The 13,322-nt window shown below is 34.9% G+C and overlaps 1 protein-coding gene across 5 annotated transcripts in view; it reads left to right on the plus strand.

Moving 5' to 3' along the window:
• FER (FER tyrosine kinase) overlaps positions 1-13,322 on the plus strand; it is a 447,367-nt gene that overhangs the window by 117,546 nt on the left and 316,499 nt on the right. For all 5 annotated transcript variants that reach the window (XM_045500490.1, XM_045500514.1, XM_045500498.1 and 2 more), the window contains one exon: positions 11,900-12,089. In XM_045500490.1, the coding sequence (XP_045356446.1) occupies positions 11,900-12,089 (190 nt within the window). The remainder of the gene's footprint in view (positions 1-11,899; positions 12,090-13,322) is intronic.

A 13,322-nucleotide genomic window follows, 5' to 3' on the forward strand; every position in this document is an offset into this window, starting at 1 on the left:
GTCCATGTAGTCAATTGCCTACTTGACATAACTCCTTGGGTGTCTTAGAAGTAAATTTCCCATGTCTAAGGTTGAATTAACAGTCTCAACACAGAGATGCCTGGGGGGCTCAGTCAGTTGAGTGTCTGATTCTTGATTTCGGCTCAGGTCATGATCCTAGGGTGGTGGGATTGAGCCCCATGTCTGGCTCCATGTTGAGCATGGAGCCCGCTTGAGATCCTCTCTCTGTCTCTATCTCTATGTCTTTCTCCTTCTGCCCCCCCCCCCACTTGTGCTCTTTCTCTCTCTCTAAAACAAAACAAAACAAAAATTCATATATAAAAAAAATTTCAATACAGCCCAACCCAATTCAACCTAGTTCACTCTTATATTCCTTATTTCAGTGAATGGCAACATAATCTATTTTATTATACACCTTAGAATATTAGGGGCCTACCTCTCCCACTTATACTATAGCTCTTATTACAACTTGGTATTAAATATTATATTAGAATCAATGAGCTTTTTAAAGATGAGAACAGGAAAATTTGAGTTATTCTGGGCATTCCTTTAATATGTCTGGAAAATTTTAGTATTGTGTTAATAGAAGATTCTATTTGGGTTGTAAAAACAAAATGTATCAAACATTACCCATATAAAATTCAAAAAAGAATTATATTTTACTTTTCTGTCTTTGGGAATAATCTCTTCATTTGTTTACAGATAACCAAGTGGTTCTATTTTTTTATGGTTTTGTAAATACACACATTGTAAATGACTCCTGTTTTAAAATTTAGTAGGTATAGAGAAAGACCATAAGATGGCTGACCTTCTCATTAGCATGTCTACGTTGTTGAAAGAGACAATCTTTAAGAGGTTGTCTTAATCTAGAAATTGTGAGATTCTTTGATTTTTGTTGTTTTCCTGACTCAAATCTTTGACTCTCTTTTCATCTACATAATGAATGTGATCCACTCTCTTACACCTATTTATATTTATCAGGAGATGATAATGGGAGTATAAAGAAAGGAGGCTTAAAGAGTGGTGGATATCTGGGAAATAGCATTTCCTGAGTTCTTACTCTGTTCCACATGTTATGCCAGATGTTTTATATATATTACCACACTGAATGTTAGCTTCACTACTCCTTTTGTGTATTTGCCTGTATTTTCCCTTTAAGACTTAGAGAATTAAAAAATATTATAATTACATATCTAGTCAGTGGTAGAAAACACATGAGTTCTTGACTCTACAGCATCTGTCTTTTTGATCACAGCATCTGCTTGATCTTATTCTTTTAATAGTGTTCTTATGAGGATAAGTTAGAAGAGATAAGTCAACAGTTTACGGGATGTCAAACAGTTTACGGGATGAGTTCTGTTTAGCTCTTTGTTATGGAGTTGTTATTATCAGCTTCATAGCATAATCTTGAAAATGTTAAGCACATTTATATAACTAAGCAGTCATTATGAAATTTCATTAATTTAGATATTAGTAGGGTTGAAGTTTGTCTTTGATTTATATGTTAAAATATTTTGCTGAACGGGGTGCCTAGGTGGCTCAGTCAGTTAAGCATTTGACTCTGATTTTGGCTCAGGTCATGATCTCACTATTCATGAGTTTGAGATTCTCTGTCTCCCTTTCTCTCTGCCCCTTCCCTGTGCTCTGTCTCAAAAATATAAATAAATAAACTTAATTTTTTTTTTTTTTTTGCTTAGCAAATAACCTGAAAGGGGTTCTAGTGGAAATATTTGCATTTCAGTTTCTTAATAATTCATAAACATTTCGTTCATATATGTGTGTAAATCTACATATTTATGTAAATACACTTATATAATTAAAAGCAATTTCAATCTAGTTTTAGAAATAGATTTACAATAATTTTTACTCTGCAATACTTTTTTAGCTTCATATGCTGTTAATTGGAAGTATTAAAAACAATAAGACAGAACCACAGTTCTTCACAAATACTAAAAATATCCTATAAGTTAGATATTTACACTTTTATTTTTGTTTATTTATTTATTTTTTTAAACGTTTATTTATTTTTGAGACAGAGAGAGACAGAGCATGAATGGGGGAGGGTCAGAGAGAGGGAGACACAGAATCTGAAACAGGCGCCAGGCTCTGAGCCATCAGCACAGAGCCTGATGCGGGGCTTGAACTCACGAAACACAAGATCATGACCTCAGCCGAAGTCGGACGCTCAACCGACTGAGCCACCCAGGCGCCCCGATATTTACACTTTTAAATTATTGCAGTTATACTGAAATTTTACCTAACAGAAAGCATTGTTCGTTCTATTGAAATAATAAGGAACTAAAGTTAAAACCTTTAAATTTGAGTTTAACATAAGTGTCTCTAAAACATTTTATAGTAACAGTGGAAAAAATAAATTATATGAGAAATCATTTGATAGCTTTCATTCCTATAATTCAATAATATATAGTGAAAAATAAACTTAAAGAATGGTTTTTATGTGACATTAAATTCACACTAACAAGAGTAGAGTTTTAGCTTATATAAATAATGCAGGTCTCAACTGAAATGTAGCTATTGTAGAATTATATTTTAAAAAATAGAGTAAAAGGAATAAAACCAACCACTTGAAATGGTATAATTTTAATACAACACAAAGTGTCACTGTAGTATACATAACTTTACTCATTACTTCTAAAGCATATTTATTCAAATGGAAGTAATATCAATCTTCTCCTGATTTATGACCCTTGACTACTGTATTAGAAAATAGTTTATGGGAAAATACATCATGCATATGTCATTTATGACTCAGGGGCATAAAGAGCAAGTAATATTACTACTGGTTTTAATGCTTGGCTTAACTTCCAAAAAGTGAATGATTATTTGATTTTGTGTTGTTTTGTACTATTATCACTTAATACTTAAAAATACTTTGTATGTTATAAAGTCATAACTCTTACAGCTTTGCAGAATCTTTTTTTTTTATTTTTAAAAATGTTTCTTATTTACTTTTGAGAGTGCATGTGCAAGAGAGAGACAGACTCTGAAGCAGGCTCCAGGCTCTGAGTTGTCAGCACAGAGCCCAATGTGGGGCTTGAATCCATGAACCATGAGATCATGATCTGAGCCAAAGTCAGACGCTTAACTGACTGAGACACCTAGGTGCCCCAAAGCCATGCAGAATCTTAAGAGATTATTTGTTTCAAACTCCTTGTCTTTCAAATTACGTAACATCTGAGGCCCAGAAATTTTAAGAGACTTGCAAAAGGTCACATCTACCTTACAGTTCAGGTAAGACTTAAGTTATCTAGAGTATTGTATAGTGTGCAAATTCAGGGACCTTTTATTTTTGTCTCCAAATTTAAAAATTATGTATATTACAAACAAAGTTGTCCTACCTAAATAGACAATACATTCAATAACATTTATTGCATGTCTGCTAGGTGCTATGAATACAATGAACGGTAAGATATTTATTGTCCCATGTCTTATGAAGCTTACACTTTTGTGGAGTAGACTAATATGAACAAGAAATTAACATTATGATAATTGCTATAAAATAAGGAGTTCAGATAAAAGAATAATAGAGGAACACCTACTTAAGATAGGTACTCTGGGGTCTCCCAGAAATTGGCATTTTTACTAGCTTTGAAGGACAGAAGTTGCCCGCCCCCCCCGTGTGACAAATGCATGGAAAGAGTAGTCAGAGATAGGGAGTAAGTTGTACATGTAAAGGTTCTGATCTCATCTAGGTTTTAAATTTATTTAGGGCTTCCTATTGTGTTATACAATCATTTATTTTCTATAATTTTTTCTTATAATATGTATAACTTGTTTGCTCAATGGTGTTATAAGCATAAAAAATCATTAATATTGTCTGGTATAGTGATTACAGTAATACTTTTAAAAAAGTAACTATTGAACAAAAGCAAGATGTTTATGTGAAACTATATCATTATACATAAAGCTCAATGAGATTAATTGGAAGTAGCTAATGTTGCTTATTAATTTCATGACCAGACATGTTGATTAAAGACAGTTAGGACTAGGGATGCCTAGGTGGCTCAGTCGGTTAAGCATCCGACTTTGGCTCAGGTCATGATCTGGCATTTCATGAGTTCAAGCCCCTCATCGGGCTCTGTGCTGACAGCTCATAGCCTGGAGCCTGCTTCGGATTCTGTGTCTCCCCCTCTCTCTGCCCCTCCCCTGCTTGTGCTCTCTCTCTGTCTCTCAAAAAATGAATAAATGTTTTAAAAAAAATTAAAAAAAAAAAGTTAGGACTACAGCCATACTATACAGCATCTACCTCCCCACCAAATCTCATTGTTTTTCCAAACCACTAAACTAAAACCCATAAATTTATATTTTAACCCTAATTTTTGGTATTAGGATAGTGTCTCAGAATGACTAAGTGATTGCCAATATGATACAATATAATTATTTGGAACTCCTGAGAGGAGAATAAAAAAGGCCTATCTCTAAAACAGATTATTTAAGAACCCAAGGCATATGAGATGATAAAACCTCACCTAACCAGAGGAAGCATGGTGCAGCAGCACTGATATACATTTTAATTAAAGTTTTTATTTTCATATAATTACAGATTGACCTATAGTTGTAAGAATCAATACAGAGAGATCCCATGTACCCTATGCTCACATCTCCCCTATGCTCACATCTCCCCATCTTGCAAAACTATAATATAATATTATAATCCAACTATTGACATTGATACAGTAATGGAACAGAACATTTTCATCATTGCAAGGATCGTTCATATTGCATTTTTATAGCTATACTGCCTTCCATCTCACACCCTTTTTTTTTAACTCCTGACAACTGTCTTCCATTTCTGCAATTTTGTCTTTTCAAGAATGTTATATAAATGGAATCACATTGTATATAACCTTTTGAGATTGCCTTTTTATATTCATCATAATTCATCCAAGGCACTTTCATTCCTTTTCATTATTAAGTAGTATTCCATGGTGTGTATGTTAGTTTTCTAGGGCTCCCATTACAAAGTACCGCATACTTGGTGGCTTAAACAAATTTATTCTTTCATATTCTTAAATGAAGTGTTGGCAGGCTGGTTTCTTCTGATGGCTCTGAGGGAGAATCTGTTCTTTGCCTCCCTCCTAGCTTCCCTAATAGCTGGCAAACCTAGGCATTCCTTGGTTTATAGAAGCATCACTTCAATCTGCCTCCATCTCCCGGTGGTATTCTGGGTACTCTTCTCAGTATCCAGATTTTCTTCTTCTTACAAGGACACAAGTCATAAGAATTAAAGGCCCAAATCCACTCCAATATCACCTCATCTTAATTAATTACATCTGCAAGAACGCTATTTCCAAATAAGATCACATTTTGAGGTTCTTAGGGTTAGGATTTGAACATCTCTTCTTAGAGGACACAATTCAACTCATTTGTCTAATCATTCACCCTTTGAAGAACATCTGATTTGTTTCCAGGTTTTGACTATTACAAATAAAGATGCTTCAGTCATTCATGTACAGCTTTTTTTGTGAATGTAAGTTTTAATTTTTCTGGGATACCCATGAGTGCAATTGCTGGTTTCCTACTAGCAGTGTATGCGTGATCATTTTCTCCTCATCCTTGGCAGCATTTGGTGTGGTCATCTTATTGTATTTGAGCCATTCTAATAGATGTGTACTGATACCTCATTTTTTTTATATTGAGACTTTATTTTTTAGAGTAGTTTAACTTTCATAGCAAAATTGAGGGGAAGGTTCAGAGATTTTCCATATATCCTTGACCCTACACATGCATATCCTTCCCCGTTTTCAATATCTCTCCAGAGTGTTATATTTGTTACAATTGATGAACCTACAGTGACACATCATTATCACCCAAAGTCCTTAATTTAAATTACATTTCACTCCTATCAGTTTGAACAATGTTTAATGACATGTATCCATCATTATGGTATCATACAGCATAATTTTTGCCAGAAAGCCTCTGTGCTCCAGTTATTTATCCCCCTGCCCCAATTCTCGACTGTTGTCAACTGCTGATCTTTTTATTGTCCCCATAGTTTTGCCTTTTCCAGAATGTCATATATTTAGAATCAGACATTATGTAGCCTTTTCAGATTGGCTTCTTTCACTTAGTAATATGCAGTTAAGTTTCCTCCATGTCTTTTTGTAGCTTGGTAGCTCATTTGAGTGCTGAATAATATCCCATTGTCTGGATGAATCACAGTTTATTTATCCATTCACCTACTAAAGGACATCTTGGTTGCTTCCAAGTTTAGGCAATTATGAATAAAGCTGCTCTATGTACATCTGTGTGCAGGCTTTTGTGTGGATGCAAAATTTTAATTCCTTTGAGTAAATAAAGGAGTGTGACGCTTGATCATATGGTAAGAGTATTTTTACTTTTGTAAGTAACTCCCAAACCATCTTTTCGAGTAGCTGCACCATTTTGTATTCCCACAAGTAATGAATGAGAGCTTCTATTGTTCCACATCCTTGTCAGCATTTGATGTTGTCTGTGTTTTAGAGTTTGGTCATCTCATCACTGGATAGAGGTATCTCATTGTTGTTTTAATTTGCATGTCACTGAGGACACATGGTGTGGGGCATCTTTTCATATACTTATTTTCCATGAGCATGTATCTTCTTTGGTGAGGTGTCTGTTAAGTCTTTGACCTGTTTTTTAAATCAGGTTGTTTGTTTTCTTATTGTTGACATTTAAGAGATCTTTGTGTATTTTGAATAATAGTCTTTTATCAGACGTATGTGTTTCCTATGTTCTCACCCTGTCTATGGCTTATCTTACTGTTCTCCTGACACTGTCTTTCACAGAACAAAAGTTTTTAATTTTCATAAACTGCAGTTTATCAATTATTTCTTTCACAGGTTGTGCCTTTGATGTTTTATCTAAAAAAAGCTCTCACCAGACCGATGTCATCTATGTTTTCTCCTATGTATCCTCTAGGAGTTTTGTAGTTTATGTTTTACTTTTATGTCTGATCCATTTTGAGTTAATTTTTATGAATGATATAAGGTCTGTTTTTGATTCATTTCTTGCATATGGATGACCACTTGTGCAGCACCATTTGTTGAAAATACTAACTTTTCTCCTTTATGTTTATCATTTTGGAAGACCCTATTTATTATTCAGGGTAAAGTAAAGGTGAAATAGTTTAGTATAGAGATTATAAATGCCATGAGAAGTCATGTTTAAAAAGAGCCTTTTCTCTAAACTTTATATGTGGTTTAAAATTTTTTAATTCATTAATTTATTATTTTTATTGAAGTATAGTTGACATACAACATTGTTACTTTCATGTGTACAATATTGTGATTCGACATTTGTTTACGTTACAAAATGGTCACTATGATAAATCTAGTTACTATCACCATATAAAGTTATTACAATACTATTGACTGTATTTCCTCTGCTGTACTTTACCTCTATGACTTACTTGTTTTATAACTGGAAGTTTGTACCTCTTAACTCCCTTTGCATATTTTTCCTGTCCTCCTACCCCCTCCCCTCTGTAACCACCAGTTTTCTCTCTGTATTTATGAGTTCATTTCTGTTTCTGTTCTGTTTTTTAGACTCTACATATAAGTGAAGTCATACGGTGTTTGCTTTTCTCTGCCTGACTTATTTTACTTAGCATAATACCCTCTAGGTCCATCCATGTTGTCACAAATGGCAAGATTTCGGGCACCTGGGTGGCTCAGTCGGTTGCGCATCTGACTCTTGATTTCTGCTCAGGTCATAATCTCAGGGTCATGGGATTGAGCCCCGCATAGGACTCCACCGTGAGCACGGAGCCTGCTTAAAATTCTCGCGCTCTCTCTCTCTCTCTCTCTCTCCCCACTTATATGCTAGCTATTTCTCTCTGTTAAAAAAAAAAAAGTCAGGGGGCGCCTGGGTGGCGCAGTCGGTTAAGCGTCCGACTTCAGCCAGGTCATGATCTCGCGGTCTGTGAGTTCGAGCCCCGCGTCAGGCTCTGGGCTGATGGGTCAGAGCCTGGAGCCTGTTTCCGATTCTGTGTCTCCCTCTCTCTCTGCCCCTCCCCCGTTCATGCTCTGTCTCTCTCTGTCCCAAAAATAAATAAACGTTGAAAAAAAAAAAAAAAGTCAAGTTTCATTCTTTTTTTATGGCTGAGTATATGTTTCATTATGTAGATGTATATTTTTTATATATATTTTATAAATTTATATATATATTTATATATATTTGAATAATATATATCCACACAATACCACATTGTCTTTATCCATTCATTGTTGATGGACACTTAGGGTGCTTCCATATCTTGGCTATTGTAAATAATGCTGCAGTGAAAATGTGGTGTGTGTATCTTTTTGAATTATTGTTTTTGTTTTCTTTGGGTAAATATCCTGATTTGGAATTGCTGGATTGTCCGGTATTTCTATTCTTTTTTTTTTACTTCAACTTTCTGTAATGGTTTAATCCCTTAAAAATTTTATTTAGTATTTAATGAAGCTAAAACTAATTTATGTGATACAGTCATTTTCTGGTTGAAAAGTACTTCTAACTCTTTAATATTTTTCCCTTAAGTCTATATCCTAGTTGTTACTGGCTATGCATACTATACAACCATATAATGTTTCTTATATTTCAGCCATTAAAAAAAATTATTTTAGGTAGAGAGAGAGAATGAGCAGGGGAGAGGAGCAGAAGGAGAGAGAATCTTAAGCAGGATCCATGCTCAGCACAGAGCCTGAGGTAGGGCTTGGTCCCAGGACCCTGGGATCATGACCTGAGCTGAAATCAGCAGTTGAACACCCAGGGCAACTGGGTGGCTCAGTCAGTTAAGCGGGCCGACTCTTGATTTCAGTTCAGCTCATGATCTCATGGTTCGCAGTTCAAGCCCCACATCAGGCTCTGTGCTGACATTGCAGAGGCTGCTTGGGATTCTCCCTCTTCTTCCACCTCTGCCCCTAACCTGCTGTCTCTCTCTCAATAAATAAATAAATAAATAAATACACAAACAACAACAAAAAATGGGTGGTGCCCCTAGTTTAGTCATTTAAAATGGACCAAAAACAGGTATCATCTCTCTTAGGGTTTGTGTTAGTTTTCTATTCCTGCTGTAATAAATTGCCACAAACTTGGTAATTTAAAACAATATAAATTTATTCTCTTATATTTCTGGAGATCAGATGTTGGAAATGAGTCTTGTGGGCCTAAAAGCAAGTTGTTGATGGGGCTGATTTCTTCTGCAGGTTCTTGGGGAGAATCCACTTTTCTGTTTATCCAGCTTCTAGAGACTTTCCTTATTCCTTGGCTCTTGGCTCCACATCACAGTGCCTTTTCTTCCCCCCCCCCCCTTTTGTTTTTTGGTCACATTGTCTTCTCTGACATTGTCCCTATTACTTCTCTCTTATCAGATGCTTATGTTTATATTGGGCTCACCTGGATAAACTAAAATAACTTCCCCATTCCACCATCCTTAACTTACAAAACTCCCTTTTGCTATATAAGGTTACATATTCCTAGGTTCTGGAGAGAAGGGTGTAGTCGTTTTTGGGGGCCTGCTATACAGTTGAAGAGATAATCAAATGTAGGTGTTTTGCCCCCATAAATGTATTTCTTTGAATTTTTTGTCCTAATGTTCTATTCATATTTACTATTTTGTAATTATCGCTCCTTATTAGTTATTTCATATTTTATTTTTGAAGTTTATTTTCATTCCTTTAATTATTATTATTTTTTTATTTTGCATTTTTCCCTATTGGTCTTTAGGAATTTGATTTACAGAAGGTTAATGGTAGTAGTAATGGTTTTAGAGCATTATTATTTTCAAGTATAATTTCCTATTAATTGGTATACTTTTGTGAAATCATTCACCCTCTTTTTTGACTCATTCTGCAGATACATAAATACATGTTTTTTACCATCTTACCTGGTACATTTTAAATTGTGCCCTATCCTTTTGTCATGCGATTCTTTTGGTGGTGAGGAGATACAAAGAAGGAACCTTCAAGAAGCTTTAAGTTCATATGGGTGTAATTTTTTCCAGAACTCAGTCCTTATGCATTTGTGTTCACAAAAGTGACCTTTAAAAATGAACTTTCTCTGAAGAGATTCACAGAGAAAAAGATCTATAACCAATTTATTATGAAGAAAGGACTTACTACTTAATATGCAAACCAGCAGGAATTTATCAGGAAATCTGTGTGGATTTAGAACACAGTTCACGGACTGTTGAATGATGATGATATAAATGATAATTGCTACTTACTGAATTCTTACTTGATGGGAGGCACTATGCTAACAAGTTTTTAAATATTATCTCATTGTATTCAGAACAACCCTGACAATTTGGTATTATTATCAACTTTTCCCATGCTAAAACTGAAGATGAGAAAATCAACATGATTAAGCCATTAAATTGAATCTGTTCTCATTTGATATAATTATACTCTTACCATTATGCCATGATGATTTTACTTGGGAGGTGGTAATGAGCTCTGACAGTATGGTATATCCTTCTTCATTACTTTGGCCATGGACTCGACTGGTTAGGGGGATTTGTCTTTTGAACATTGCTAGGTTTCTGTTATAAATAATCTTGGGCTGCCTGGGTGTCTCATTTAAGCATCTGACTCTTGATTTCAGCTCAGGTCATTATCTCATGATTCATGAGATTGAGCCCTGCATCAGGCTCAGTGCTGACAGCGCAGAGCCTGCTTGGATTCACTCCCCCTCTCTCTCTCGCCCTGCTCACCTTCTCTCTCAAAATAAATAAACATTAAAACAAAAACTTTGCTCATTAGTTCTTTTCCCAAATTTCACTCAATTCTCCACCTGAGTACTCTTTTTGTCAGTTTCACCTGAAACTCACTGCAGTATAATGAGGAGATTTTAGCTCTCCTAATAGCATTCCCTGAGGTTGTACCTTGTTCAATTTCATTGAAATTGAGGTTTCAAAATATTGATCAACATTGTATGTATAAACAGATCTCTCTTAGTGGGCATTTCTTCTGCCTATGATTACTTATTCAATTAGTATCGATCCATATAAATTCCAATTTAAGAAAGTAACATTTTCTGATCTTATTGTCCAGTTTTGAAGTTTTCCCTTATTGACAGTCTGTTGTCACTTACATATTAATTACCTATTTTCAATGGTACATGGCACAGTTCTTTAAGATATTAGTATACTATATATAACAGTGTTTCTAGAGGTGTTTGTTCCCCACCACCACTCCCTGTTTTCTTGTGGCTTTAATGTGGGTGAATTAGTTTGCAATTCCCTTTGGGGCAGATTTCAAGGTATAAAAGGTCACAGAGAGGCAACATGTGGCCTATGTAGTTCTGTAAAGAATTGGGGAAGTATATTATCTTTATAGTGATGTATTGGAAAGATCTGGGGACTTATGCTCATTTCCTCAGTGACAGCTCAGTCCTGAGTCCTCATCAGAACAGCTTTCTTCAACTCTTAAAACACACCCCTCACAAAATAAGCACAGCTTCTTCCCAGGTTGTCACTTTGATTTGGTTTATTTTACCTGAGGCACAGATCTGACTTCAGCTATATTCCATTTGAGATTTGAAGTAAATTGAGATTCTGCTTTAGTCATATTAATTCATTTTAGGCCCTACACTTCTCAACCTAAGTGTCTGTACTCTGTGAGGTAGATGGCTTAGTTGTAAAGTAAAATGAACACCATACATTATAATATATTTCAAAGCATCTTGAATTTGTTTTTTGCTTCCAAATATTTTCTTCCATTTTGCTAATGCTAACATTTAGTAACTATCGTGATGATGCGAAAGCTGTTTGGTTTTATCATTCTAATGATTCTGAAGGACTGTTGTAAAGGTGAAAATGAAAGGAAGCAGAAGCGTAATACATGTATAGTTTCCTTGAAAGGCTCTGTTTCTTAAAGAAGTTGAACTAATTTATATTTAATGTGTTCTTTTTCAGTATTGTGCTTCTGCTAAGCCAGAAACAGTCACTTGAAGAGCTGAAACAGTCAGTCCAGCAGTTGAGATGCACTGAGGCAAAGTTTACAGCACAGAAAGAATTACTAGAACAAAAAGTACAAGAAAACGATGGGAAAGAGCCACCTCCAGTAGTAAATTATGAAGAAGATGCACGATCAGTTACATCTATGGTAAGCCAAAGAGTAATCAAATGAGAAACTTGAAAGAGAAGTATCTAGGTAATAAATGAATATAAAAATTAATTCTTTTGCTATGACAAATTGTTTTTCTTGTTAATATGCAGGCCCTGTTAAACTTGTTTGTAAATGCAAAATAGATTTGTCAGTCATGTCAGGTCACCTGGAGAACATTTTTGGGAACCACCTGTAGAGTCAGAGGAAAAGCTCTTCTCTGGCCTTTAAAACTGAATACAAAGACTGCAAATGTTTTTATTCCTGGAAGACAGAAGGTAGGGTGTTATTACTAAGATAGAAGTAAGAAATAAGGAGAAAGCTATTTATTATTTTTTTCTTCTTAAGAACAGTAAAGTCTTATTTGTCTGAGATTGATGATATATTTATTATTTTCACAACACATTTGATTTTGTTTAAAAATAGATTTTTTTACTTATATTCTTAAACTACAGTAAACACATTCAAACCCACCAACTAGAAATTCAACTACATTTTATATTTTCATGACCTATTTATTTAAGAATGCCTAATATAAATACTTTCCCTCCCCTTCTCTCCCTTCCTCCCTCCCTCCCTCTCTTCTTTCCTTTTTTCCTTCTTCCTTTCCATCTTAGGTTGGTGGTTCTCACCAAGAGGACAGTTTTGCCCTCCAGGGGACATCTGGCAATGTCTCCAGATGTTTTTGGTTGTTACAGTTAGTGGTATCTGATGGGTAGAGGCCACTGATGCCTCTAAACATCCTATAATGCACACGACAACCTTTGCCTTCATATTCCCAACAAAAAAGTATCCAACTCAAAATATCAGTAGTGCCCAGGCTAAAAAAGCCTGAGGTATGTCCTTGGCTTTTTCTGTGAGTAGCTGTATGTGGTCCATAAATAGAACTATCATAGTTGATGATGCTATAGCTGATATTTTAGTCATTTTTAGTTTACGTGGTTCTGAATAGTATAACTTGATTATTAAACATATTCAGATGTCTCTATTGAAAGAAAAGGCAGTATTTGAAAATGTGATAAATGAATATGAAATATTTAAATTATTATGGTTGTTCCCATTTTTGTTATTAATTGAGCCGTGTTAATCTGTAAGTTACATGACTCAAATTAATGGCAGTGTTAACCAATACACTTATGCTTCAGTAGTGAATGCTTTTGTGGAGGAGTGCCTTAAAGAACTGTACCACTAAGATGGGCCACAGATTATGTATTCATTTAAAAAAAATTTTTT

Source organism: Leopardus geoffroyi, chromosome A1, assembly GCF_018350155.1.
Source record: "Leopardus geoffroyi isolate Oge1 chromosome A1, O.geoffroyi_Oge1_pat1.0, whole genome shotgun sequence".
Taxonomy (NCBI): Eukaryota; Metazoa; Chordata; class Mammalia; order Carnivora; family Felidae; genus Leopardus; species Leopardus geoffroyi.